Genomic DNA, 23,594 nt, shown 5'->3' on the forward strand with positions numbered 1-23,594 from the left:
TAGAAACATTGCAATACCGGGGAGAAGAGAATGCAGCATGGTTAGGACCCTGCTGTGCTAATTTTCTGCTCGCAGGGGACGCTTTTGTTTTAACCATGGGGAACATTAAAAATAGGATTCCTGCACCTGTAGTTGTAAATGGTACCCTACGATGAAATTCTGCCGTGTGTGTAGGCCAGGCTTAAGACAACAAAGCCCCTGCCACGAAAGGGATTGCGGTGTTCTGTGGAAAGCTGGTGGGAGGAAGGAGGCGGAGGAGACCGCGGTGCATGCGCGGTGCAGAGATCGCTTCTCATTTCTGCTCTGCTTTGCACTCCAAAGCCTCTCCGAGCACCCAATGGGCTGCACCGGGGATCATGGGGGAGGGCAGACTCTCTCATAATGCTAGAACATGGGGTCATCTGCTGAAGCTGGAGGGTGACAGATTCAAAACTGATAAAAGGAAGTATTTATTCCCAAAATGCATAGTTAAATTGTGGAACTCCCTGCCCCAGGATGTGGGGGTGGCTGCCATCTTGGAAGGCTTTAAGACGGGAGTTGACATATTCATGGAGAAGAGAGCTATTCATGGCTACTAGTCAAAATGGATATTAGTCATGATGCATCCCTATTCTCTCTAGGATCAGAGGGGCATGCCGAATATATTAGATGCTGTGGAACACAGGCAGGATGGTGCTGCCGCCTTCATCTTGTTTGTGGGCTTCCTAGAGGCACCTGGTTGGCCACTGTGTGAACAGACAGCTGTGTGATGGACCTTGGTCTGATCCAGGATGGCCTTTCTTGTGTTCTTATGTTATGGACCAAGAAGATCCGGTTCGCATCGCTGCCCAACGGGTCCTCTGTTGGAATGCCCCAATCTTGCCGCTTAACTGACTTCATGGAATTGCTGTGAGGACCAAATGAGGGCAGGATAACCCAAAGAGTTTCCACAGTAGTACAGAAAGCCAATCAGTCTCTTTAAAACCCAAAATAATGGGACCCAATAAACAGTGGCCTGCTGTCTCAGAGCTGTCCCTTGCATGCTCACAAACTCCTTTTCAGCAAAGCCAGCAGCACCTTGCTAAGGCTGAGTAAAAAGCCTGCCTGGGGCACTTCTTGTGGGACAGGGGTGAGACCTATGGCAAGAGAGCAATCGCAGAGCAGACCCCGCTTCTGGCAGGCTGCTTTGTAGGCGGACCGGTACTCATATCAGGGCTCCCCCGGGCACCTGGAAGAGCCATGCGGCAGAGCGAGAGGATCTTTCTGCTGCTGCCCTTGGAGCAGGGAGACAGAGGTGGGCTCCAAGGGGTGGCGCGTCATGGGCAGTCTTGGTGAAGTCCCAGAAAGGGATGCCAACGCTGGTTTGGGAAATTCCCAGAGATTTGGGGGTGGAACCTGGGGAGAGTGGGGTTTGGGGAGGAGAGAGGAGGGACCTCAGCAGGGATGTGATGCCATAGAGTCCACCCTCTGAAGCTGCCATTTTCTCCAGGGGGACTGGTCTCTGTCGTCTGGAAATCAGATGTAATTCCGGGAGATCTCCAGCCCCCACCTGGAGGCTGGCAACCTTCGTCCCACTGCCTGACTGGTTCCCATGGCTGGCTGTGCAGATGACAGCTCAGAAGTGGGCAGGGAGGCCACAGTGCTGGCTAGGCCAGGGGGTGGCTGCTCAGGCCTCCTTCCTGCAGCCAGGAATGTTTGACCCAGGGACCAGGGCCCCCTCCGGACAGCCCAGAGGCCTGGACCTGCCTGATGCCCTTCACTCCAAAAGGCAGAAGGAGTCTCTCTCCTCGCCAGAAGAAAAGGGCAGGCATGTTTTGCCGTTTCCTTCCTCTCCGAGTTCCTCACTTTCTCCTAATGGGGGGGGGGGGCAGAGTCTGTTTAGTGGCAAATTAATTGCTCCGTCTGGCTCCAGTCAGCTGAAGCCTTTTTGGACCTGCGCCCCTGCGAGCGGCAGGGCTATTATTTGCTCAGGTGAACTGCGCACAGCCCCTGCCAGACTCGGGAGTGACAATAATCACACAGACTCTGCCCTGCAAACCTTTCCAGAACATTTCCCAGCCCTGTGATTTATACCTGCAGCCGCCTGCCCTTTATTGGCGTGGAGGGACTAGTGTGTCCTCTATAAAAGAAGAAGGACCCCGTCAGCCTGGGCTTTGGGAAATGGGAGGCCCCGAAGCCGACTGGAAACATTAACTGGCATTAAAAATAATAGTGATAAAAGAGGCAGCCTTTGGAGCAAGGAGAAAACACCCCTTCCAGGCAGCAGCAGCAGCAGCAGGAGGGGGGGCACTCCTGGGTTTGTGAGAGGGGGGATCCGTCATGGCGGAGCCCTGCCAACAGCGGAGCTGCCATGTCAGGCGTTTCCATGAACAGTCCGGCAACCCTGTGGCAAGAGGCACGAACAGAACGGTCAGGAACTGACTGCTTCAGCAGTACCCAAAAACTGAAGAGAAGCAGCAGGATTCTGTACTGGAACTCCCCTCCACCCCACACCGGGCTTCTGTCCCCCTGCCGTCGACTGAAGCAACCCTGAGCTGGGTGCTGCAGGCTTTGTCTGTGGGGAGCAGGGACGGAGTGGGCTTGGCTTCAGCTCCGGCTCCCTCGGGATGGGCTTTGCTGACCGGTTCTGACAGCCAGCGGCATTTCCGCTTCAGTGCCAAGTGTGCAGCCAGGATCCTTCCAGATTTCTAGGGGAGGCTGCAAAGGCCGGCCTTCCTTTCAGGTCAAGTTCTGCTGGTGATTGTGGGGGGGGGGTTTCAGCAGACAGACAGACAGACAGACAGACAGACAGACAGACAGACAGACAGACAGACAGAAGAAAAGAAAGAAAGAAAGAAAGAAAGAAAGAAAGAAAGAAAGAAAGAAAGAAAGAAAGAAAGAAAGAAAGAAAGAAAGAAAGAAAGAAAGAAAAGCCAGCCATCTGGAAGGCTGTGGGCTGATGGAGTCTATAGGAAAACAGAGGCACAAACCCTGTGAAGCACCCTTTCTTAAAGAATCTGTGAGTCAAGAGCGAAGGCCCCATTCAGTGCAAACATTCCTCAAAGCCCTAGAGCTTGGGTTGCCAACCTCCAGGTGAGGCCTGGTGTTCTCCCAGAATTACAAGTGATCTCCACACTACATAGATCAGTTCCCCTGGAGGAGATGGCAACTTCAAAGGTAGTCTTCATGGCATTATACCTCACTGAGGTCCCCTCCCCAAACCCTGGCCCTCAAGATCCACCCCCAAATCTTTAGAAATGCCCCAACCCCAAGCTGGCAACCTTAACCAGAATCCCATGTGGCACCTTCCCAGGGCTTTTAAGCGCCCCAGGAATTGGAAACGCCTCGGTGTTTACAATTTCAACTTTTCTCTCTCAGTATTTATGCTGAGCTGCAGCTTCCCCCGGCGACCGGACTTTGGGGAGGTGACCGTCATGGGCCTGCACCCCGGGGGTGCTGCCCGCTTCCACTGCCACCTGGGCTACCAGCTGGAGGGCCCCGAAGCCCTGACCTGCACCAATGCCTCCAAGCCCCACTGGAGCTCCCCGGAGCCTGTCTGCTCAGGTAGGCAAAGTCGGGAGGGATGGGGAGTGGGGGTGCCTGAGGCCGGACGGCTGGCCGGTGTCTGACCACGCTTCCTCACCCTGGTCTTGATTTCCAGCACCCTGTGGAGGAGCGGTGCAGAATGCCACCCTCGGCCGCATCTTGGCACCAACCCACCTGCAGAACCACACGGAGAGCCTGCTGTGCGTGTGGACCCTCCGTGCGCCAGGAGGCCAGAAGCTGCACCTGCACTTTGAAAGGCTGCTGCTGGGAGACAAGCAGAGGTGAGGGGGGGGCTGCCGGCAGCTGCTGCTGCTGCTGTGAGGGGCCACCCTCCACTTGCCTCGAGGGGCCCGGGCATTACTGAGGTCCAAGAGGAAAGCGGCCCACAGATGCCCCCACTGGCACATGCCAGAGAGATGGCCACCCTCGGCCTGGTATCTTGTTGGCAGCAACAGCCCCCACTGGGTCCCACTCCAGATGTTGTGCAACATCATGGGTCCTGGCAGATCTCTAGCTCAGAAGGATGCTGCCCTGCCTGAATCTCTTGGGCCCAGCTGGGGACGGCAGAGCTCAAAAGCGAGTCGCTCTACATGGCAGACACTCGGAGCCATCTCCGGTCGTACCTCTTGGCTAAATGTTTGACCAAATATGGCAGGCTAATTTTTAAGTTGATAATTTTGTGTGGCCCACGAATGATGTTATAAATATCCAAATAGCCCTTGGCAGAAAAAAGGTTCCTCACCCCTGGGCTAGAGAGTCTGACTAAGACCTGGGACAACTGGGTTCGAATCCCTGCTGTGCCACAGAAGCTTGCCAGGTGACCTTGGGCCTATCACAATCTCAGCCTTGCCTACCTCGCAAGATTGTTGTTTGGAGGATAAAATGGAGGAGGGAGAATGATGTGATGAACTACAGTTTCAGGTCCTTTGACCAAGCCATCTAGTTGCTTTCAACAAGATTGACTATGCATGGCATAGTGGTCAATGAGTCAGGCAAGGATCTGACTCCCTGCTCTGCCATGGAAGCTTGCTGGGTGTCCTTGGGCCAGTCACACAGCCTAGCCTACCTCACAGAGTTGTTTTCAGACAAAATGGAGGAAAGGAGGAAGATGCAAGCCTCTCTGAGTCCCCACTGGGGAGAAAGATGAGGAATAAATGGAGTAAGTAAATAAATAAATAAGATTTTTGTCATTCAACATTTTGCCCAACACGTAAGTCAATAAGTAAGTCCAGACATTTAAGCCTCCCTGCGACAAACCCAGAATACCCAAGACGGTGTCATCCAGAAACGCCAAATCGACGGGCCTCCCACACAACAGAAGGTGCCCATTTCGGAGACTGATGCTTCTGTTTAAGGAGCATTAAAAACCCAGCCTGAAAACAGACAATAAAGCAGCTTTATGAGCTGTGATGAAATCCAGGAGTAAAACACCTGGTTATGACTGCAGGAAACACGGCAGAGCTGGTTAGAGAGTCTTGGTGTGTAATTCCTCTAAAATAAGGTCTTAGCTGCAGTAAACAGGACGAGCGAAACTGTACACAGACGTTCACAGGCATGAGAACCAAGGACTCGACGTGTAGCCAAAACCTGGCCTAACTCATGTCAAGAGCCTTTACTCCAGCTAAAAGGCAAAAGGCCTGACAGGATCTCCCTAAGCAGGGATTATTTTGCATGATGCACCTGGCTTTCTAAACCATTGCTATTGCTGAGTCAAGCCTCTGTTCCCCACACAGGGGCTGGAGGTCTGGAGTCCTAAGATCCCCCTCAAAGACAAGACAGGGACAGTTGTAGGGGTTTCCCAGGGACAATTCACACAAAAGAAGGAGGGCTGGGGGATAAGTGGCGAGGATTCGAGAGCAAGATGAAGTGTGGGGGGAGACAGCCTGGAATCATCGCCTGCACGTCTGAGAGCAGAACAGCAGATGCGCAATGCAAGGCGGCATCAGGAGCGGTGGGCCCAGCCTCCCTGGCATCATGGGGTGGCTGAAAGCAAGCGTCTCTCCTACGGTCCCTTCCCTGCAGAATGATCATCTACAATGGTGAGACAAACCGCTCCCTGGTTCTCTACGACTCCCAGCAGAGCAGCAGCCTGCCCTTCGAAGGGGTGATCAGCGAAGGCACGGCGTTGCGAGTGGAGTTCACGTCAGATGACCCCAGCACCAGCCCCGTGTTCAACATCCGATTTGAAGGTAGCTCCCCTTCTTGAGAGCTGGCAGTGTGCGGGGGGGGGGGCAGCAGGGGGCATTTTATGTCAGCTGCTGAGGTCAGCACATTCAGGCCGCCCATCCAGGTGTTGAGTGTAAAAACCGCAGCAGGAGCACCACTCTCGCAGCAGCATGGCCAGCCTCCTTCGGGCACCCACCGTTTGGCCTCTTGTGGCCTTTGACTCTAGCTGGAGTCCCCTCTCACCATAAGGAAGTGAGAGGGGGCAGGGGGCTGGAGATACAGCCGGGGGGCGCAGCAGTGGCTGCATTCAGAGTAGCTGTGCTTTGCCTCACGAAAACGGACACAGAAGATCTAGGGATGTGCTGCCCGGGGCACCGCTGGTTTTGCACAAACTCTGTATAATCCCAGATTGACCATTAGGGACACTGGGGTTTCTCCCGATGGGCTGATGGCCTTCCCCCCCCCCACACACACAGACACACCTGGTCTGGGCCAGCCCAGTGGCAGAAAATCTGTGCCTGGCCCAGGAGAGGGGGCACCTGACCCACCTGAGGCCTGTGCAGGTGAGGCAGTGGCTGGAATGGCAGCCAGATGGACAGAGAGGCTGCCTGTTCCTCCTACCCCCACCCTTTTGTGATCGTGGGGCAGGCACTGGCAAGTAGCCTCTCCAGGGCCGTCTTTGGCTCCCAGGGTGTCCCTGCGTCTTGACATAGACCGAGCATCACTAAAAGAAGTTGCCTGGAACAGGAGGAGAACTGGGGGTGTTCATGAATGCAGGAAGGGTGTTGCAGGACAGAAGATGCCCACCCCTGCCCCATGCCCAATGTACACAAAGATGCCTGCATCTCATTGCCTGCCCAGCATCCCCTCAAGTTCCAAGCTGGTGCTGCTGTGGGTGGGAAGGGGTCTCTCTTTAAACAGAACCAGAAGATGGAGCCAGAGCCCCCCATCTTTGGACCAGATTAACCTCTCTGTTCAGATGCTCTTTGTCAGGCCAGCATTGGTGATAACCCCACACCCCCGGTCTGTGCATTTTGCTGTCCATTCTGCCCAGGGTCTGCAGAGCCGTCTGAACGGAGAGGGAATATTTTAGGGGCACCAGCAGCCGAGGAGTGTGCCTTCCGAGGTGCAAATGCCAGGCAGAGTCTTCGGGGGGCGGGGGGGCTTCTCTAGTGGCACGCTGCTTTGGGGAGGAAGAGCAGAGGGGCCCTCCCAGTTCTCAGCCCTCCCCAGTCAGCGAGTGAGAAATCGCCTCCCTCCTTGGCTGCAGGCCCAGTTCTTGGCTCCATTACAGCTCCCAGCCCGGCTTTCTATTTTCGGCGTTATCGTCACCCAGTGTCCCTGACTCAAGTGACAAAGAGGCCGTGGCTGTGAGTGATGGGTCCTGGATGGGAGGCTGTTCCAGCAGCACAGGCTTCTGGATGAGAGTCCCGGCTCCTGCTGCCGGGAGGGTCCAGAGAGCGTTTCTTTTCCAGGGAGGCTCACAAGGGCAGCTTTCGTTACACCGCCATCTCCACAGCTGCCTGTGGAGCCGGCATGAAGCTCTAACCACTCGCCTCCTCTCCAGAAAGGAAAAAGGCTATGCTGAGCGGGCGGTGGGAGCGCAGAGGAGGGTGAAACGGGGTCCAGCATGGGATGGAACGCTGCCCCTCTTCAGTTCCGTTGGGGCCCCTCTGGCCAACACCCCCCACCTTGAGGTCTCAGCAGCAGCACCATGACCTCTCTCGGCATTGGCTTCAAGTTTTTCGTCCTCCTCCCCAGGCCCTGTTTCTGGCTTCCCCTAAGTACCTCTCCCCTTCTGGCCCTTGCTCTTCACCAGCTCCCCAGCTCTGGGCCCCTCCCCCCCCTCTTCTTCTCCCCTGCTCTGTCTGCGCCTTCCCCTTCGCTATGCTGCCCCCAACCCCCAGGCTTGGTCCTGTTCCAAGCCTCCCCCTTCCTCCAAGAGCCCCTTCCCCTTGCCCGGGCCTCTTCCCCGCCAGCCCTTCCTGCTGCAGGGCCCAGGGTCAGCCCTTAGGCCTTTGCCCCTTCTCTGTGCCACAGACTGGCCACCAAGCCTGCCAGGCGCCCAGCCTGCGGGGGCCACAAGCAGGCCTAGAGGAGCTCAGCAGGAGCAGGACTCCTTCAGCCTGGGGGACCAGGAGCAGAGTCCTGCAGGACCCTGGAGAGCTCCCTGCCTCACAGGTCCCTGAGCAGGAATGCCAGACCTGGAGCCCCCCCCCCCCACACACACCCACCACCTGGCCTGCTGGCCCCCCTGGGCTGCCTGCAGGTGCAAACCCCACTTTCTGTGCCTGGCAGAAAGGGAGGGTGGGGTGGGGCCCCTGCACGGGTGGCAAGGGGATGGGATGAGGATGCTGCCATGAACTGACTTTGCCTCAGAGTCACTGTCCAGAGTATTTGGGGCCTGGTCGTGGCTCCATGCTTGACGCTGCATAACTGTTGTGGGGAAAAAGTGACAGCTAAGCATTGATTGCGCATACTCCTAAATCAACCCGCTAATTACGAAATTATGGGTTATGCAGCACAGAAGTTTTTTTTTGGGGGGGGGAGGGAAACCCTCCTCCGATTTGTGTACAGTTTATATATAGTATGAGCTGCTGCTCATTTGGCGGGGAGGGGAGGGCCTCTCTCTCCTTCTCGTCCTTCACTTCTCCTCCTCCTCCTCTCGTCCACCCTCTAATTCCTGTCCTGCTGTTCCCTTTAAGCTTTTGAGAAGGGCCACTGCTATGAACCCTACATTCAGAACGGAAACTTCACCACCTCTGACTCCACCTACAATCTGGGGGCGGTTGTGGAGTTTACCTGCGACCCGGGGCACTCCCTGGAGCAAGGGCCAGCCATCATCGAGTGCATCAACATCAGAGACCCATACTGGAATGACACGGAGCCCCTGTGCAGAGGTGAGCAAGGGGGGGGAGAGACTCCCCATCCCAAGTGTGGACATCGCTGGTGCTCAGGGATGTTGCAGTTTATGAGTGCTGGGGGTGGGGAGTGAGGGTAACATGCACATGATGCTGCCTTGTATTCAATCAGACCCTTGGTCCGTCAAGGTCAGTACTGTCTACGATGACTGGTGTCACCTCTCCCGAGTCTCAGGTGGAGGTCTCTCACATCACCTACGACCTGATTTTTTTAAACTGGAGGTGCCACCGGGGATTGAACCTGGGACCTTCTGCATGCCAAGCAGATGCTCTACCACTGAGCCACGGCCCCTCCCTTTGATAACAGACCTCACATTTGCATAGTGGGTGACCTCATCTGTGGACTCACATTACACACGTGCACATCAGAATGTCAAATGCTGACTCACCTGTTAGTGTCATGATTCAGGCAAGCTGTTTGCCTTTTCTGATAGGTAATTTAATTAATACTGCTAACATTCAGAGGGATAGGATCGTGATCATGGCTTATTGTATTAAGATCAGTCATACACACGCACAAAAGAGAGACAAAGTCGTTTGTCTTAGTAATAAACAATCTTTACTCAGGGTTGGGGTTCACTGGGAGCAAAACAAATAAACCTTCTACATTCTAAGTTTCCTAACCTTTCCAGAAGCCTCTGGCAGTTGCTAAGCTTACTCTCGAGTAGGCAGTCTTAAAGAACAAGAGTGCCTCTCCATCTTTCTAGGCTGGCATCGAAACTCGAACTAACTTACTGCTTTCACTTCCAAACAAAGGATGTAAAAGCAGTAAACATGCAGATTGCTTGTGTACCTGACTAGCAAACACGTTTTCAATGGCTACCTTGCTGACCACTTGACTAATTAACACATGACATCATTTCTTTGAACTGGTCAGCATCCTTACATTTAACATTAACCCTTAACTCTCTGACATGTAGCAAAGCTCGCTATGTAACCCAACATTTTCAGATGGTTAGCTCCCATTTTCAGTATATTTTGAAGTGATGTTTCTGAGTTCATCATTCACCTTATCCAAAACCACCTGCAAAAAACTGTTCCTGGGGCCGGCATGAGTCCGTTTCTTGGTGATGCTGCAGGCATTTGCCTTCAGGAGTTCTGCAGAGCCAACTTTTTCTGAACCACACTGAAAACTGGCAAGGCCTGTTTTTCAAAACTTGCCCCAGGACCCAAAGAGGTGGGCTTGCACGGAAAGGGCTGAGGGTGCTTGCAAACCAGCGGCCTGTTTGTCTTCACCCTTCAGTGCTCTCTCAATTTTTCTTTCTCACCAAGTTGCAGCCATTTATGGTGAGGGGTTTTCCTGACCCTGCTGAGCTTCCAATATCCAATGAGTTTGGGCGAGCCTGGGCCATCCAGGCCAGGGCTCGCTCTCAGATACGGGGAAGATAGGGCACCCCCTTTCCTCACAAACATCTCCTCCTGGCTCTTCCCTTTCCACTGTCCTGGCCAGAGGACAGGAGAGTCCTGAGCCCCCCTCCCCCCAGCTGACCCCTTGGAAAACTCAACCGGGCCTCTCTTGCTGTTGCAGCCATGTGTGGGGGACAGCTCTCCACTGCCGCAGGAGTGATCCTGTCCCCCAACTGGCCCGGGCCCTATGCCGAGGGCGAGGACTGCGTGTGGAAGGTTCACGTTGGGGAGGAGAAGCGCATTTTCCTGGACATCCAGTTGTGAGTATTCGCCTGCCAGATGGGCAGGGGTCCTCCTTTGCTTTCCCTTCTGGAATGGGAGGCTCCACCTCCCCATCCCTTCCTGCATGTGCTTTATTTGCGTTTTAAAAATTACATCTTCTTCAAAGCATGAAGCCCAAACTCTGGAATCACACATCTGGGTTGGATGGTTAGCTCCCAAAGTCTTGTTGGAACAGAGTGGCTTCACTTATTTTCCTGAACCTTGCCAGAGAAGGCACTGCCTCTGCCACACTGTTCAGAGGATCAGGGCCACCGGAGAGTTAGTCATAGATCCCGAGGAGGTCAACTGGAGCCCCCCCGCAAAAAAAAAAGAATGGACCTACAGAAGAAGAAGTTGAGAGGACCTGAGCTGGCAAGCAGGTGTATCCAGGGAAAGGCAGTTCCTCATATATGTGGGTCGTGGAGGGCTCTCGAGAGTAAAGCCACCCCTGTGAATGGCACCCAGAGACACACAGGTAGCCAGAGCGATGGTTGCCAAAATGGTGTAGCCCCAACTGAGAGGTACGAGGCTGCATTTTGCAGAACCTGGCATTTATGAGTTACCTTCAAGGGCAGTCCCATGCAGAGCAGATGCTGCAGTAGTCCTATCTGAAGGTGCTAGAACAATGGGTAATCAGTGGGGTCAAGGCGAGGAAGGGGAGAGAAGCTTTTGAACCCAGTAAAATGGAGAGGGAGTACCCCTGTGGCTCTCAGATGGGGAGACTGGCTAGAAGCCCCCTCCAGACTCACCACCGTTCAATGCAAGTGAAACAAACCTCTTGTTTTTCGTGGCTTGTCTTTCATTGTGGGGGTGTGGGTGGAAGTATGGGTCACTGGAGGTGTGGGGGGGAGGTAGATCAGAATTTCCTGCATTGTGCAGGGGGTTGGACTAGATGACTCTGGTGGTCCCTTCCAACTCTATGATTCTATGGAAGGCCCAAAGCCCTTTCCCCCCCACCCCACCCCCATAGCAGCTGAAGGAAACGGGACAGGACTCAGTGCCCCAGCAGCTCCAAGAGAAGGGCGCTGGCAGGGTGGTGGCACTCAGATCCCCCTCCATGGAGGAGCTCAAAGCAGTGGCTGTGGGTGGGTGTTGGGGAGGGGGTTCCCTTGGATGTCTCCCACCCAGGCATGGATCAGACCCAGCAAGGGGCTGCCTTGAGTGCTGCCCACACATACCCTGCCAGGGAAGGGGTGCGCCCCCACAGCCTCTGAGGCATGGCAGGCAACCAGGGCCATGGCACTCAGATCCCCCGTTCACTGGGGGGGGGGGATGGCACGGGGTCTTGGGGGCCGCTTTTCAAAAGCTGCCTGTGCCGTTTGAGGAAGTGAAGAGCAAGGCACAACAAATTGCCGTTCGCTTGCTGTGAGATCCCTCAGCCAAAAGAACAAATGAAGCCGGGGCATGTTTTCACGCCCTGGTGGCGGACCTGAGAGCTGGCTCCGCACACAAACAAGCCTGCGTGCGAAGAAAGAAAATCAATTTACAGGCAGGAGATGGAGCCGCAACGAGATGGAGCTGCGACTCCAGGAGAGCAAGCATCTAATCTCCTGGCTGGCCCTTCTCGCCTCGCCTAAGACCCTGGATTCCTGTTCTCTCTGTGTCAACTTGTGCATGTGTGTGAGCAATTCTGTTTGGTTGACACATATCCTGGTTGGCACTGCGATCATTCATCCAATGGCAGTGGTGGTCGGGAACAGGTTTCCTGCATCGGATACGGGCACCTTAACTCTGTCGGTTGGCCTACTTTGTGTAGCAAATGTGCGTTCCTTTCTGGCAAACCACTGCATCTCCAAACAAGGAAGGGGGGGCTGTTTGTTTAGCTCACACAGGTCTTCCCTGCCTGATTCTGCCCTGATATGTGGTCGCGGAGCTAGGAGAGAACTGCCCAGACAGAACAGCAACCGACCTGTCGAGACGTTCTGGAGGATGTGACCACCTCTGCTGCAGACTGCCCCTCCCCCGCATGCCCTCCTTCACACCTGATGTGAACAGCTGCCGCCAACGCCTTTGCTGTTTGGGTGGGAAGCGGCGGCTGTTGTGTTTCCTGCCCTGCCGAGTGGCCACAGGGAGCTGACCGGCAGTGCCTGGGCCCCAGCAGAGGTGCACTGGCATGGTTCTGCTGCAGCCACCGGGTTGGGCTCCGAGGGTGGGGGCTGCCCATTACGCTTTTTGTCCATCGTCACCTCATGAGAGAGAGGCTGGATCCACAGCAAGTTTCTCTCTGCCTCCAGCTCCTCTTTTTCCTGCCTCCTTTCTGTAATTTTCCTTATATGTACGTGGCCTGTGCCAGCTCCGTGGTAATAAACGGGAGCGCCACAGGAGCCTCTCCGGCCTTCCAATGGAGCTTGCGTAGCAGAACTTTTGGGCTGGGGGTAAACGCCCACGCTAACTGGCCTGGCTGATGGGCAGGATTTCTCCCTGTCCAGCCCCCATGTAGCTTAGACCCTGAGTATTAAGAAAAACTCGGTTCCCCCGTAGCATCGCCAACATTTTTCTCTGGCTGCGCGGCTGCACTTTCAACAGGCAAGACAACTCAGCAGCCCCCTGCTCAGAAGGCCCATCAAGCAGTTCTGAGTGGCTGGAGGCGGCTCCTCTTACGACTTTCCTTCAGCAATGGCTGTTGGGGAGCCAGTCCCTTCCACCAGACGAAAGGAAGGAAAACACCCCAGCCAGAACGGCAGGAGGGGAGGCTCTCCTCGCAAGGCTGCCTGGGGGCTCCTTGATGCTGGACCCTGGGCAGTGGAAATGCCCCTGGAGGCCTCCCTGGCTGGGCTCAAAGAATCAGAGTTGGAAGGGACCACCAGGGTCATCTAGTCCAACCCCCTGCACAATGCAGGAAATTCACAACTACATCCCCCCCACACCCCCAGTGACCCCTACTCCATGCCCAGAAGATGGCCAGGATGCTCTCCCTCTCGTGATCTGCCTAAGGTCATAGAATCAGCATGGCTGACAGATGGCCATCTAGCCCCTGCTTAAAAACCTCCGGGGAAGGAGAGCCCACCACCCCCTCCCGAGGGCAGCGCCTGCTCCACTGAGGAACCGCTCTGACTGGTAGAAAAACGGTGAGAAGCTGATTCCCAGTGGGTCGCCGTGTTAGTCTGTCTGCGGTAGTAGAAAAGGGCGAGAGTCCAGCAGCACCTTAAAGACTAACAAGAATATTTTCTGGCAGGGTAGGAGCTTTCGCTTTCGCTCCTACCCTGCCAGAAAATATTCTTGTTAGTCTTGAAGGTGCTGCTGGACTCTGGCCCTTTTCTACTACTGTGAGAAGCTGGACAGCTTCGCAGCGCCGGTCGCCGGGATTCTGCATTCAGCCGCCCTTGGCGCCCTGCAGGCCCCGGGGGAGGGCGAAGCCCCGTCTGCCCGCAAGCGCACGAGCCGGCTGGGCTGCCTCCTTCTGGGCGGCGGGGGGCGGCCGCTCTCTGCCCGAGGACTGTCCTCCCCCCCCCCCCCCGTGGAAGCGGAGCCGCTTCGCCTGGCCGGGGGAGCAGCGCCCTCTGCGGGCCGGCAGGAGCTCAGCCAGGATGGCTTCCCCGCGCCGGCTTGGCTCTTTGTGGGGTGGGGTCTCAGCCCCCTTCGCTTAGGGAGCATCCGCACGGCGTCCTCTTCCGGTGGTCCTCCTTTTCGCCCCCCCCCCTTCTCTGCTTTTCTGCCTTCTCCCCAAAGATCGAAGTCAAAATGTGCCTTGGGGTGGGTGGGTGGATTTTTGTAGGTCCCTCCCACATCAGCCCCATTTCCCTGGCTTCTGCCCCTGCAGCTCCCCCTCCACATGACGTAAGGACCCCCCTCCCTTAAGATGTGCAAAGGGCCTCTGGTCTCACGATAGCCAAGGGCCTCCCCTAGGGTTGCCAACCTCCAGGTACCAGCTGGAGACCTCCTGCTATTACCACTGATTTCCAACTGATAGAGATCAGTTCACCGGGAGAAAATGGCCACTTTGGCCATTGGACTCTACGGCATTGAAGTCCCTCCCCTCCCCAAACCCCTGCCCTCCTCAGGCTCCGCCCCAAAAACCTCCCGCCAGTTGCGCAGAGGGCGGGGCCTGGCGACCCCAGGCTCACCAGGCGTGTGCTGAGTCTTTTCTTTGGAGAGCGCCAAACATGCAACTCCCAGCATCCTTCTGGCAAGGCCCAAAGTTGAGCCTCCCAGTCCAGGAGCAGTCTATTTCTGATGAGCAGATACTAGGAGCAAACAAGCCATGGGGGGAGGGAGGACACATGCTTCTTCTTGCGGGCTTCCTGTGGCTGGCCGCTGCCGGGAAGATGATGCCCGCCCAGAGGGAGCTTTGGCACCTCCCTGCCAGGCAGCCCTCCTGAGGTTCTGTCGTTCCACGTTTCACCCTGGCAGTTTGAACCTGAGCAACAGTGACATTCTCACCATCTATGACGGAGACGACCTCAATGCCCACATCCTGGGGCAGTTGTTGGGCAGCAGCGGGCCGCAGAAGCTCTACTCCTCCACGCCGGACCTGACGGTCCAGTTCCACTCCGACCCGGCGGGCCTCATCTTTGGGAAAGGACACGGCTTCATCATGAACTATATTGGTGGGTGAGCCTGGGGTGCCTGGGGCCTGCGATGCCCGAGAGGGAGGTTGGCATGTGGTGGGAGGCACGGGAGTGGTTAGAGCAGAATTTGCAGAGGGCAAAAGATGCCCTCTACCCACTCAGGGCCTTTGCCCCTCGAGAGGGTGCCGCTTGCCTTTGTTCTTCGCACAGCAGACACACATGTCACTGCTACATGTTGTTTTTCATGCTCCACTTCCTTTGCCCTGCTGTTGGGGGGGAGGGACAGGCTGAGATAAAACACCCCTGCAGTCTTGGGACTGGGTCCCCCCCCCCCCCGGCTCTCTGGATCCTTTCTAGCTATGACGAGTATTTCACTTGGGGGCCGCTGCCAAAATTTTGGCTGGTTGCATTGAATCTCTGTGTGAAAATGGACCCTCTCCCTCTTGAGTAGCCAACCTCCAGGTGGGGCGTGAAGTTCTCCTGAGGCACTTTCACACATGCCAACTAATGCACTTTCAATGCACTTTGAAGCTGGATTTTACTGTGTGGAATGGCAAGATCCACTTGCAAACCATTAAGGTGCATTGACAGTGGATTGAAAGTGCAGTATTTGGCATGTGTGAAAGCGCCCCTGGAATTACAACTCATCTCCAGACTACAAAGATCAATTCTCCTGGAGAAAATGGTTGCTTCAGAGTAGCTTAGAATATCATTCGCTTTCTGTGACATCAAAGAAATGCAGCCAATAGTTTTAGGGATAGCTTAGCCTAAGGTGGCTGTAGGCTCAAAAACATTTAAGCAGGTAAAATGTTATCATTCATGGGAACAGCTTGATTGGAGCGTGCAAGTTTTTGAATATCACAGGACTCTTCATTATCCTCAACTGTGGGCTTTTCCGCGTGCTCTATTTACGCCTGACTTTCTTGGCAGTTGATCCACAAGTTTTGGAATCAGTTTAAGCATGCTTCTTCCACACAACTGCCCTCCCCTCTGCATTTTCACAGTTGGGGAGTTAGTTTATTTTCTTCCACATGTGCCTCCAATAATCAGGGTCTCCAAGGGAGCGTGCGGTCGTCGTCAGTGTTGTCAATAGTGTTATTACAATACAGAGACACACCTTTTTATTTTTGTGCAAGCTTATATTGATATAATGATATAGCCTTGTAATGATAGGTTTTAAAAAAAGACTTTTAAAAAAGTCTCTAGGCTCTTCCCTTGCAGAGATATAAGAGAAAAGGCATATATCCGTAAGGGAAGGTTTTTTTTAAATGAAAGCTGGGAATTCAGAGAACCTGCTGAACTTTGTTGATATCTTGATACTTTAGTACTTTAAAAAAAAAAAGAGCCAAAAACAAAACCACTTGTCCTCAGGGCAGGGGGCAGGGTCATCAAACAATGGGCTGGTCCAATCATCAAACAATGGGCTGGTGGTGGGCAGGACAAAGAAAACCACATGAAACATGACACAGGAGGGAAAAGCCGATTCAAAACTGGCTTCCTGAAAAAAATCTCGGTAAAAGTGGCCTCGAAAGAACCGACGCAGAAACCCCCACGCAGCAAAGCCCTCTGGGTACCAAACTCTTGAGTTCCTCATGGAAGGTTTCTTTCTGACTGCAGAAGTGTCTCGGAACGACTCGTGTTCAGACCTGCCAGAAATTCAGAATGGCTGGAAAACCACGTCCCACACGGAACTTGTGCGAGAGGCCAAGATCACCTACCAGTGTGACCCCGGGTATGACATTGTGGGCAGCGACACCCTCACCTGCCAGTGGGACCTCAGCTGGAGCAGCGACCCCCCCTTCTGCGAGAAAAGTACGGGCTCTGCCGCTCAGGCGCTGCTTACCCTTTGCTTCTCGTGGGCCAGCTTCTGCTGGCCGCCGCCTTCTCCACCCCGTTTTTTCCTCTCTCATCACTTGAAAGCAGGAAGCTCCCTCCTGCGGAGCTGGGCCCGGGGTCTCTTGAAGCCAGCCTGGCCTCCTCTGCCCGGCAGGGGCTCTCCGGGGCCTCAGGCAGAGAAAGGTCTTTCCTGTCCCCTACAACCTGATCCTGTTTTTAACTGGAGAAGTGGCTGGGGATCGGGGCCTTCTGCAGGCAGCGCAGGGGCTCAGCCAGTGAGCCATAAGGGTTGCCACCTTTCTTTGCTGGCACCCCTTCTGCATTCTGGACAGGAGCCAAGGGAAGCAGCCCGTTCCCTGATCTGATCCACAGTGCTTGAAGGGCAGCGCAGTTCCGGGCGCTGTGTATTTATTGACTCCCACCCTCCTGAACACACTGCGCTTTCCAAAAGCACCACGCTCCCTCCCCCATATTCCTTTGCTCCAGAAGGGATGGGAGAATCCTCCTCCTCCTCCTCCTCCTGGGGCCAGTCCCCGTTGTCCCACTCCCAGGCCGAAGGGACATCACGCTCAGCCGCCCAGCTGCAGCCTTCTCTTCCACTCCAGATGTTGCCCTGATGCTGAGTTCTCCTCTCCTCCTTCTCTTTGCCCCAGTCATGTACTGCACAGACCCCGGGGAGGTAGAACACTCGGCCCGTTTGATCTCGGACCCAGCGCTGCTGGTTGGGACCACGATCCAGTACACCTGCAGTCCGGGCTTCGTGCTGGAAGGAAGCTCCCTCCTGACCTGCTACAGCCGAGAAACCGGGACGCCCATCTGGACCTCACGGCTCCCTCACTGCGTGTGTACGTCAGCCTCTTGCCTCCGCTGCTGCCTGCTCGTTTGGTCTCTTCTGGCTCCCCATCCCACATTTGGCAGCACCCACACACACACACAAGTAGCCCCCCTCCAGGCAGGAGAAGCCATTCTGGAGGCAGGGCATTCATTTCAGAAGTCTTTCGGGCCACTGAGGGCTTCCTGGTGGGGCGGGAATGCTCCACTCTAATGTCCACTCTAAGCTACAGAATGGCTGGGCCTGGCAACAGCAGGGTGGTGCTATAAAGCCGGGGAACTGCGAGCGGCTTGAGTCCCCCCCTCCCCCCCCCCGCTCATACAAAAAGAGCCCTTCAGGGTCTGGCTGAAGATGCATTCAGTGCAGCTTTTTCTTGACCACAGCAGATGAGCAGATCCCCCTGGAAGGCCCCATAAGCAGGGCTCAGAGGCCAAGGGATCCCTGGCTGCTGCCCCCAGCAGTAGCATTCAGAGGTATACTCTGCCTCTGAACATGGGGGTTCCATGTAGTCACTGTGACTAATAGTCACTGATGGACCTCTCCTCCATGAACTGGTACAGTCCTCCTCTGTTAGCCTTCTCCTGTGTCAGTGAATTCCACCAGATAATTTTGCATTCTTCTGTCTGTTCTGAACCCACTACCCATACTCAGGTGTTCTGAGTTCTAACATGGGGAGGGGGGATAAAGTTGTACCCCCTTTTTCCAAAAGGGTACAAATGTTATAAACCTCTCCCTTACTCTGTCTTGTTATTGTTTCTCAGAAAAGCCCCCAAACGCCCTAAATCATCCTTTCCTTTGCTCCAACCCCTTGTTCATTCCTGCCCCTTTTCCAGCACTGCTACCCCCCCACCCCCCACCCTGCAAGATTCTCCCATCTTTGCCATGTTACCAGGTTTGTGGTCCGGGCTTTCAGGCAACACCCATTTGCACCGGGCAGGTGAGAAAACCCGTCTTTGGGTGTTCTCTGACACCCACCTTTGGAACTTCCAGGTTTCTTCTGCTTGGCCTGGTGAACTTGGGCTGGTGAATGGGTTGAATTTAAATCAAAAGAGTTTCTGTCTAGACATTAGGAAGAACTTTCTAACAGTTAGAGCGGTTCCTCAGCGGAACAGGCTTCCTCGGGAGGTGCTGAGCTCTCCTTCCCTGGAGGTTTTTAGACAGAGGCTAGATGGCCACCTGTCAGCAATGCTGATCCTATGACCTTAGGCAGTTCATGAGAGGGAGGGCATCTTGGCCATCTTCAGGGCATGGAGGTCACTGTGTGTGTGTGTGCGGGGGGAGGTAGTTGTGAATTTCCTGCATTGTGCAGGGGGTTGGACTAGATGACCCTGGTGGTCCTTTCCAACTCTATGATTGTATGAACTGGAGATGCCCCCCTCTGATCTTAGCCAGGGGACCTGGAGAGAGCCCCAGGTCAGAGGGAGCCACTCGCCATGGGGCAGGGGCTGATGGGGGTATGCTTCTTTCTAGCCGAGGAGTCCCTGGCCTGCGACAACCCCGGCTTGCCCGAGAACGGCTACCAGATCCTGTACAAGCGCCTCTACCTGCCTGGCGAATCTCTGACCTTCATGTGCTACGAGGGCTTTGAGCTGCTGGGCGAGGTCACCATCAAGTGCATTCTGGGGCAGCCGTCCCACTGGAGCGGGCCCCTCCCTGTCTGCCGAGGTACCCCTGCCTGGAAGGAGGGGGAGGGGCTGGGGGGCTGCCCTCCTGCCAGCCCCACACTAACCCACCTGCCCTTCTCTTCCAGTGAATCAAGACAGCTTTGAGCATGCTTTAGAAGGTGAGCAAATGCCGGTCCCTGCTTCTTCTGGCAAGGAGAGGCTCGGGGGGGGGGGATCGCCCTGCTTCCTTTTGCGCAAGGAGCCCCAGAGGTTCCCGGCACTTCTGTCATATGCCCCCACTCACACACCCTTCCCTAGAGCCAGGGCTGTGGGTTGCCCTGGCACACCACCTCCCACGAAGGCAGATTGGGAGGAGAAACGGCCCTGGAAAATGGCCCCACCCAAGGTAAGAGGGCCCACCCCCACCCCGAGGGAAGGAAGGAGGGGGCTCACTATGGGCTGCCCATGGGGGCCAGGAGTACTGCCTGGGGCTGCCACTTGCCGCCACAGGTGTCCTCGGCCCTCGCCAAGGGGCCCCTCATGGGCAGGCTGCCTCTGCCCGTCAGCCGCACTAGCAGGAGGAGCACCGTCGCCTTCTGGAGAGTCTGTGGAAGATTTTAAGCCAGTTTAGGCCCCACCAGAAAGGAGGAGACCCTCGAACACCCAGTGAAGAAAGACCCTTCCCTGTCTCCGAGACCTTCCAAGCTGACCAACTGGCAATCCCGGGCAGTTCTTGTGGGGAGGGGGGAACCTCGATGTCCGCTAACGAGACGGCGGGTTTGCAGCTCCTCTGGCTGGTTTGGAGGAAGGAGGAAGGACTCCTCACCAGGGCGGGCTGCTCTTCTTCCCGAGGCAGGCTCCGCAGGGCTTCTGCCCCTTTCGGTCTGTAGGAGAGGGAGTTGGGGGGGGCTGAACGGAGTGGCCGACAGAGACCTGACCCCTGGCCTTCTCTCTCCAGTAGCAGAAGCTGCTGCCCAGACCTCGCTGGAGGGGGGAAGCATGGCTCTGGCCATTTTCATCCCCGTCCTCCTCGTCTCCTTGCTGCTGGGAGGGGCTTACGTCTACATCACAAGGTGGGTAGGGAGGGAAACCGCAGGGCCTTTGCGGGTTACCAGTTCAGCTGCTGGTCAAGCTGGGTTCCCCCCCCCCCGGCTCTTCTGATCATGTGGCGCTGCTGGGGCCTGCCTTTCCCTTTGGATTAGTGCCTTCAGTGCCCACCTGGAGTCATCGGCTCAGCAGAAGCCCTCTTGCAATGTGACGAGCCTGCACGTGCCACTGGCTGTGCTTTGGGGGTTGCGAGTTCATCTGGGTTTGCCTCCACCATGGGGTTGGGGCAGAGGTCAACCCAACCCTTCCTCATATTTGGTGCAGCTGAATCAATCACCTCTGCCAGGAGCACCTAGCGCCTCTGTCCCTGCAGGGCCTTGCAAGGAATCCCCTCCTGGCACAGCCGTGGCTTCCAGGGGAGGGTCCGGCAGACCTGACTTCTTTCTCCTCTCTCTTTCTCTCTGTCTGCCCGCAGGTGCCGCTACTCCTCCAGCCTGCGCCTGCCCCTCATGTACTCCCATCCGTACAGTCAGATCACAGTGGAGACGGAATTCGACAACCCCATTTATGAGACGGGGGTGAGTTGCCTGGTGGTTCTCAGGCCAGATTCCCAGGTGTGGCTCAGGTCCCCATCCTCTTGCAATGCAGCTCCTGCCACAGTCGCGCTGGGGGCTTGTTTTTGTTTTTAAATCAGCAATTGAATATTATTATTAAATTGTTAAATCTGTGTATCAACTTCTCTGAATTCCCAGCTTTGTTTTTTTTTTAAAAAAATTAAGCCTCTAGCCACTTTCATTGTGGAGATATAAGGAGAAAGGCAAAGGGGAAATGTATATATCCACAAGTAGAAGGGATCGAGACTTCTTTTTGTAAAAAAGAAAAAAAAGCTAAAAATTCAGTGAGTTTGATACACAGATTATTACATTATAATAATATTCAATTATCAATTATTTTTAAAAACTGGAAAAGCCCTGGGGAAGGGGGGGCTGCTGCCAGGGGACTGGAGCAGGGAAACTGAGGGAGAAACTGCCATTGGGAAGCTCTGGGGCTGCTATTCTGTGTCAGCAGCTGCAGTAGGGAACCCACACAAGCCTGTCCCAGTATGGAAAATGTATTTGGCAAATCCCCTCTGAGTGTTTTCTCTACACTAAAACAAACCCACAAATCGGGTCTCAATAAATCTCTTGTAAACAGCCAAGAGGCTTCTTTGCAGAGTCCAGGCTCGGGCTCCCCCGTCTTCTCAGGCCCAGCAAAGGCCGCTGTTGGTCACAGAGCTTTCCTTTCATCCCAGGAAACACGAGAATACGAAGTGTCCATCTAGAGCCGGCTACTGGGGACTTTCCAGACACAGTTGTGATTGCCTCTCCCAGGATTTCAGTGGGGCTCAGCTGGCAACCTGGGCCTGCTGATCCTTTTCCTTCCCCTTCTGGTCCATCTTCTCCCCCGTGAACCCGACTCCGGCTGCATCCTGAGCGTCACCCGTGGGCGGCCGCAGCTCCGTCCGCCCGGCTCTGCAGCTTGCTGAAGAGGACGCTGAGGGCTGCTCAGCGCTGCCGCTCTAGCATGGCTGCATCCAAAGGAACCGGTTCTTCTCCTCAGTGTCGTTGAGTAAGTGAGGCGGCTCCGGAAGCCAGGCGTGGCTTGCCCAAGACCCCCTGGCCCCTCTGTCCACAACTGCTCGGCAGCCACTGCCGGTCAAGATCTCCTGCTGGTCAAGAGTCCTTGGTGCCCCCAGCTGCCCCTCTTTGAGCCTGGCAGTGTTGCCAGCTAGGAAGGTCACTGGCATTCGTGCCAAGTCAGAAGTCCGAGCGGCTGAGGAGAGAAGCAGGGATCAAGCCGAGAAAAGGGCACGGAACTCCGCTCTCCCTTGTTTGTGTCCTGTGGTTGCCCAAGTGGAACAGTCAGCTCCGCTCCCTGGCCTGGGCAGTTTGGTCAGGAAGGGCAGATGGCTCTGGGGCTCGGGAACCATCCAGGGCCTTCAATCCCTTTTTACTCTCAGCTGGTCTTCTTCATTAACACCCCCCCCCCTCACTGCTGCCACGGCCGGACTCCGGCTCTTGTCCATTTACAGACCAGGACCCAAACAGCAGAACGGGCACTGATGCATGTCGGAGCCCCCTGGGGTTTGGGGGCTGATGGTGAGGGAAGGCTCTTGGGCACCACCAAAGGCACATGAGGCATGTGCGTGAGGACCAACGGTTTTCCGCATGGATGAGGAAGCCTAAAAAGAAGATGGGAACGCAACCGGAAGTGGGCACGGGCCGTCTCAGCCAGCTTAACCCTAAGCATCTGCAGCCCTCAACTCCACATCCACACTGACCTCGTGCACGGCTGACTCTCAGCGTAGTGGCGTTTGCACTGGAGAACTTCTCACTGGATCCAGTCCTGTGTGGCACCCGTCAATCAAGATTTGCCCTGTTGAACTTGGAATAACAACATGGGAAGCCCCTACCTGGGCAAGCCAGGCCTCAGAAAAGAGCGATCGCTTGGATTCAGCGATGCCCCCTCTCGCATCCCCCTGGACTGGAGCACAGGCAAAACACAACCCCCTACAGCCTCCTCTCTGGACAGCCTGCAGTGTGGACACTCTCCACTTGGAGAGCACAGTGCATTAAAGGAAAAGAAAGAACAGAGGGAGCACAGACTCACTGTCTTTCCAAAAATGCCCCACAATGCCGAAAGAACGCTGGACTGGATCCAGACTGAATTTTCCGTCAGCAGAACAGAGCTTCTCTGTGGTTCCCCCCTCCCACTGCAGCCTGTGCAATGCTGCCCCCTGGGCAGAGGGGACCCCGAGGAACAGCGGGAGGAGGGTCTGCAGCAGGGAGGAGGCCTGGGGGTGAGTCTGGACCCAAGCCGCTCACTGCCGGCTGCACTGAGAGGACCCCCCGTGCCCCGCCCACCCTGTGTCCCGATCAAACAATTCCTGTGAACAGACAAATGGCTGAAGTGGAGGGGGGGCGGTCTGGACAGCTGAGCTCCCCGTCAGCAGCTATTCCTGTCTTTGTAAAATGGTGAAACTGTAACCATGACAATTTTTTTAAAATGTCTGTTTTAGTTTAGAAGCAGGTCAGTGCGTTTTTGCGATTGTCGACGTTAGGAGTTCGGATTTATTTATTTATTTTCCTTTTTAAAAATTGAGAAAGAGCTAGAATGTGTATTTGTAATTTGTAATGTTACAAAGGAGAGAGAAGGGGAGGGGAGAACCCACGAAAAGTGCCAAAAATGTATCCGGCATTCAGTTCCCGTTCCTATGTGTCTCTTTTTATAAGATTGATGGGATTAAATATTTTTGAACATGATAAACCAATTTCTAAGAGAAGTGGCCGGAGTTTAGTGTAACTGACCTTATTTCAAATGTGTTATATTTTAAAATAGCATTTAACGAATTTACAGATATTTGGGCTGCAGAAAACACCTGTGATTTGGCCAGAGGGTATAGGGTTGCCAACTCTAGGTTGGGAAATACCTGGAGATTTTTGGGGTGGAGCCTGGGGAGGGTGTGATT

At 55.1% G+C, this 23,594-nt stretch overlaps 1 protein-coding gene across 1 annotated transcript in view; it reads left to right on the top strand.

Moving 5' to 3' along the window:
• SEZ6L (seizure related 6 homolog like) overlaps positions 1–21,516 on the top strand; it is a 32,016-nt gene extending 10,500 nt beyond the window's left edge. Inside the window, exons 5-17 of the mRNA XM_056859121.1 lie at positions 3,337–3,522; positions 3,620–3,785; positions 5,527–5,693; positions 8,376–8,570; positions 10,120–10,258; positions 14,610–14,806; positions 16,385–16,579; positions 17,257–17,448; positions 18,906–19,100; positions 19,186–19,218; positions 19,998–20,112; positions 20,562–20,664; positions 21,378–21,516. Of these exons, the coding sequence (XP_056715099.1) occupies positions 3,337–3,522; positions 3,620–3,785; positions 5,527–5,693; positions 8,376–8,570; positions 10,120–10,258; positions 14,610–14,806; positions 16,385–16,579; positions 17,257–17,448; positions 18,906–19,100; positions 19,186–19,218; positions 19,998–20,112; positions 20,562–20,664; positions 21,378–21,407 (1,913 nt within the window). The 3' untranslated portion in view covers positions 21,408–21,516. The remainder of the gene's footprint in view (positions 1–3,336; positions 3,523–3,619; positions 3,786–5,526; positions 5,694–8,375; positions 8,571–10,119; positions 10,259–14,609; positions 14,807–16,384; positions 16,580–17,256; positions 17,449–18,905; positions 19,101–19,185; positions 19,219–19,997; positions 20,113–20,561; positions 20,665–21,377) is intronic.
• The last annotated feature ends 2,078 nt before the right edge of the window (positions 21,517–23,594 follow it).

The sequence above is a fragment of the Euleptes europaea genome, chromosome 13 (assembly GCF_029931775.1).
Source record: "Euleptes europaea isolate rEulEur1 chromosome 13, rEulEur1.hap1, whole genome shotgun sequence".
NCBI lineage: Eukaryota > Metazoa > Chordata > Lepidosauria > Squamata > Sphaerodactylidae > Euleptes > Euleptes europaea.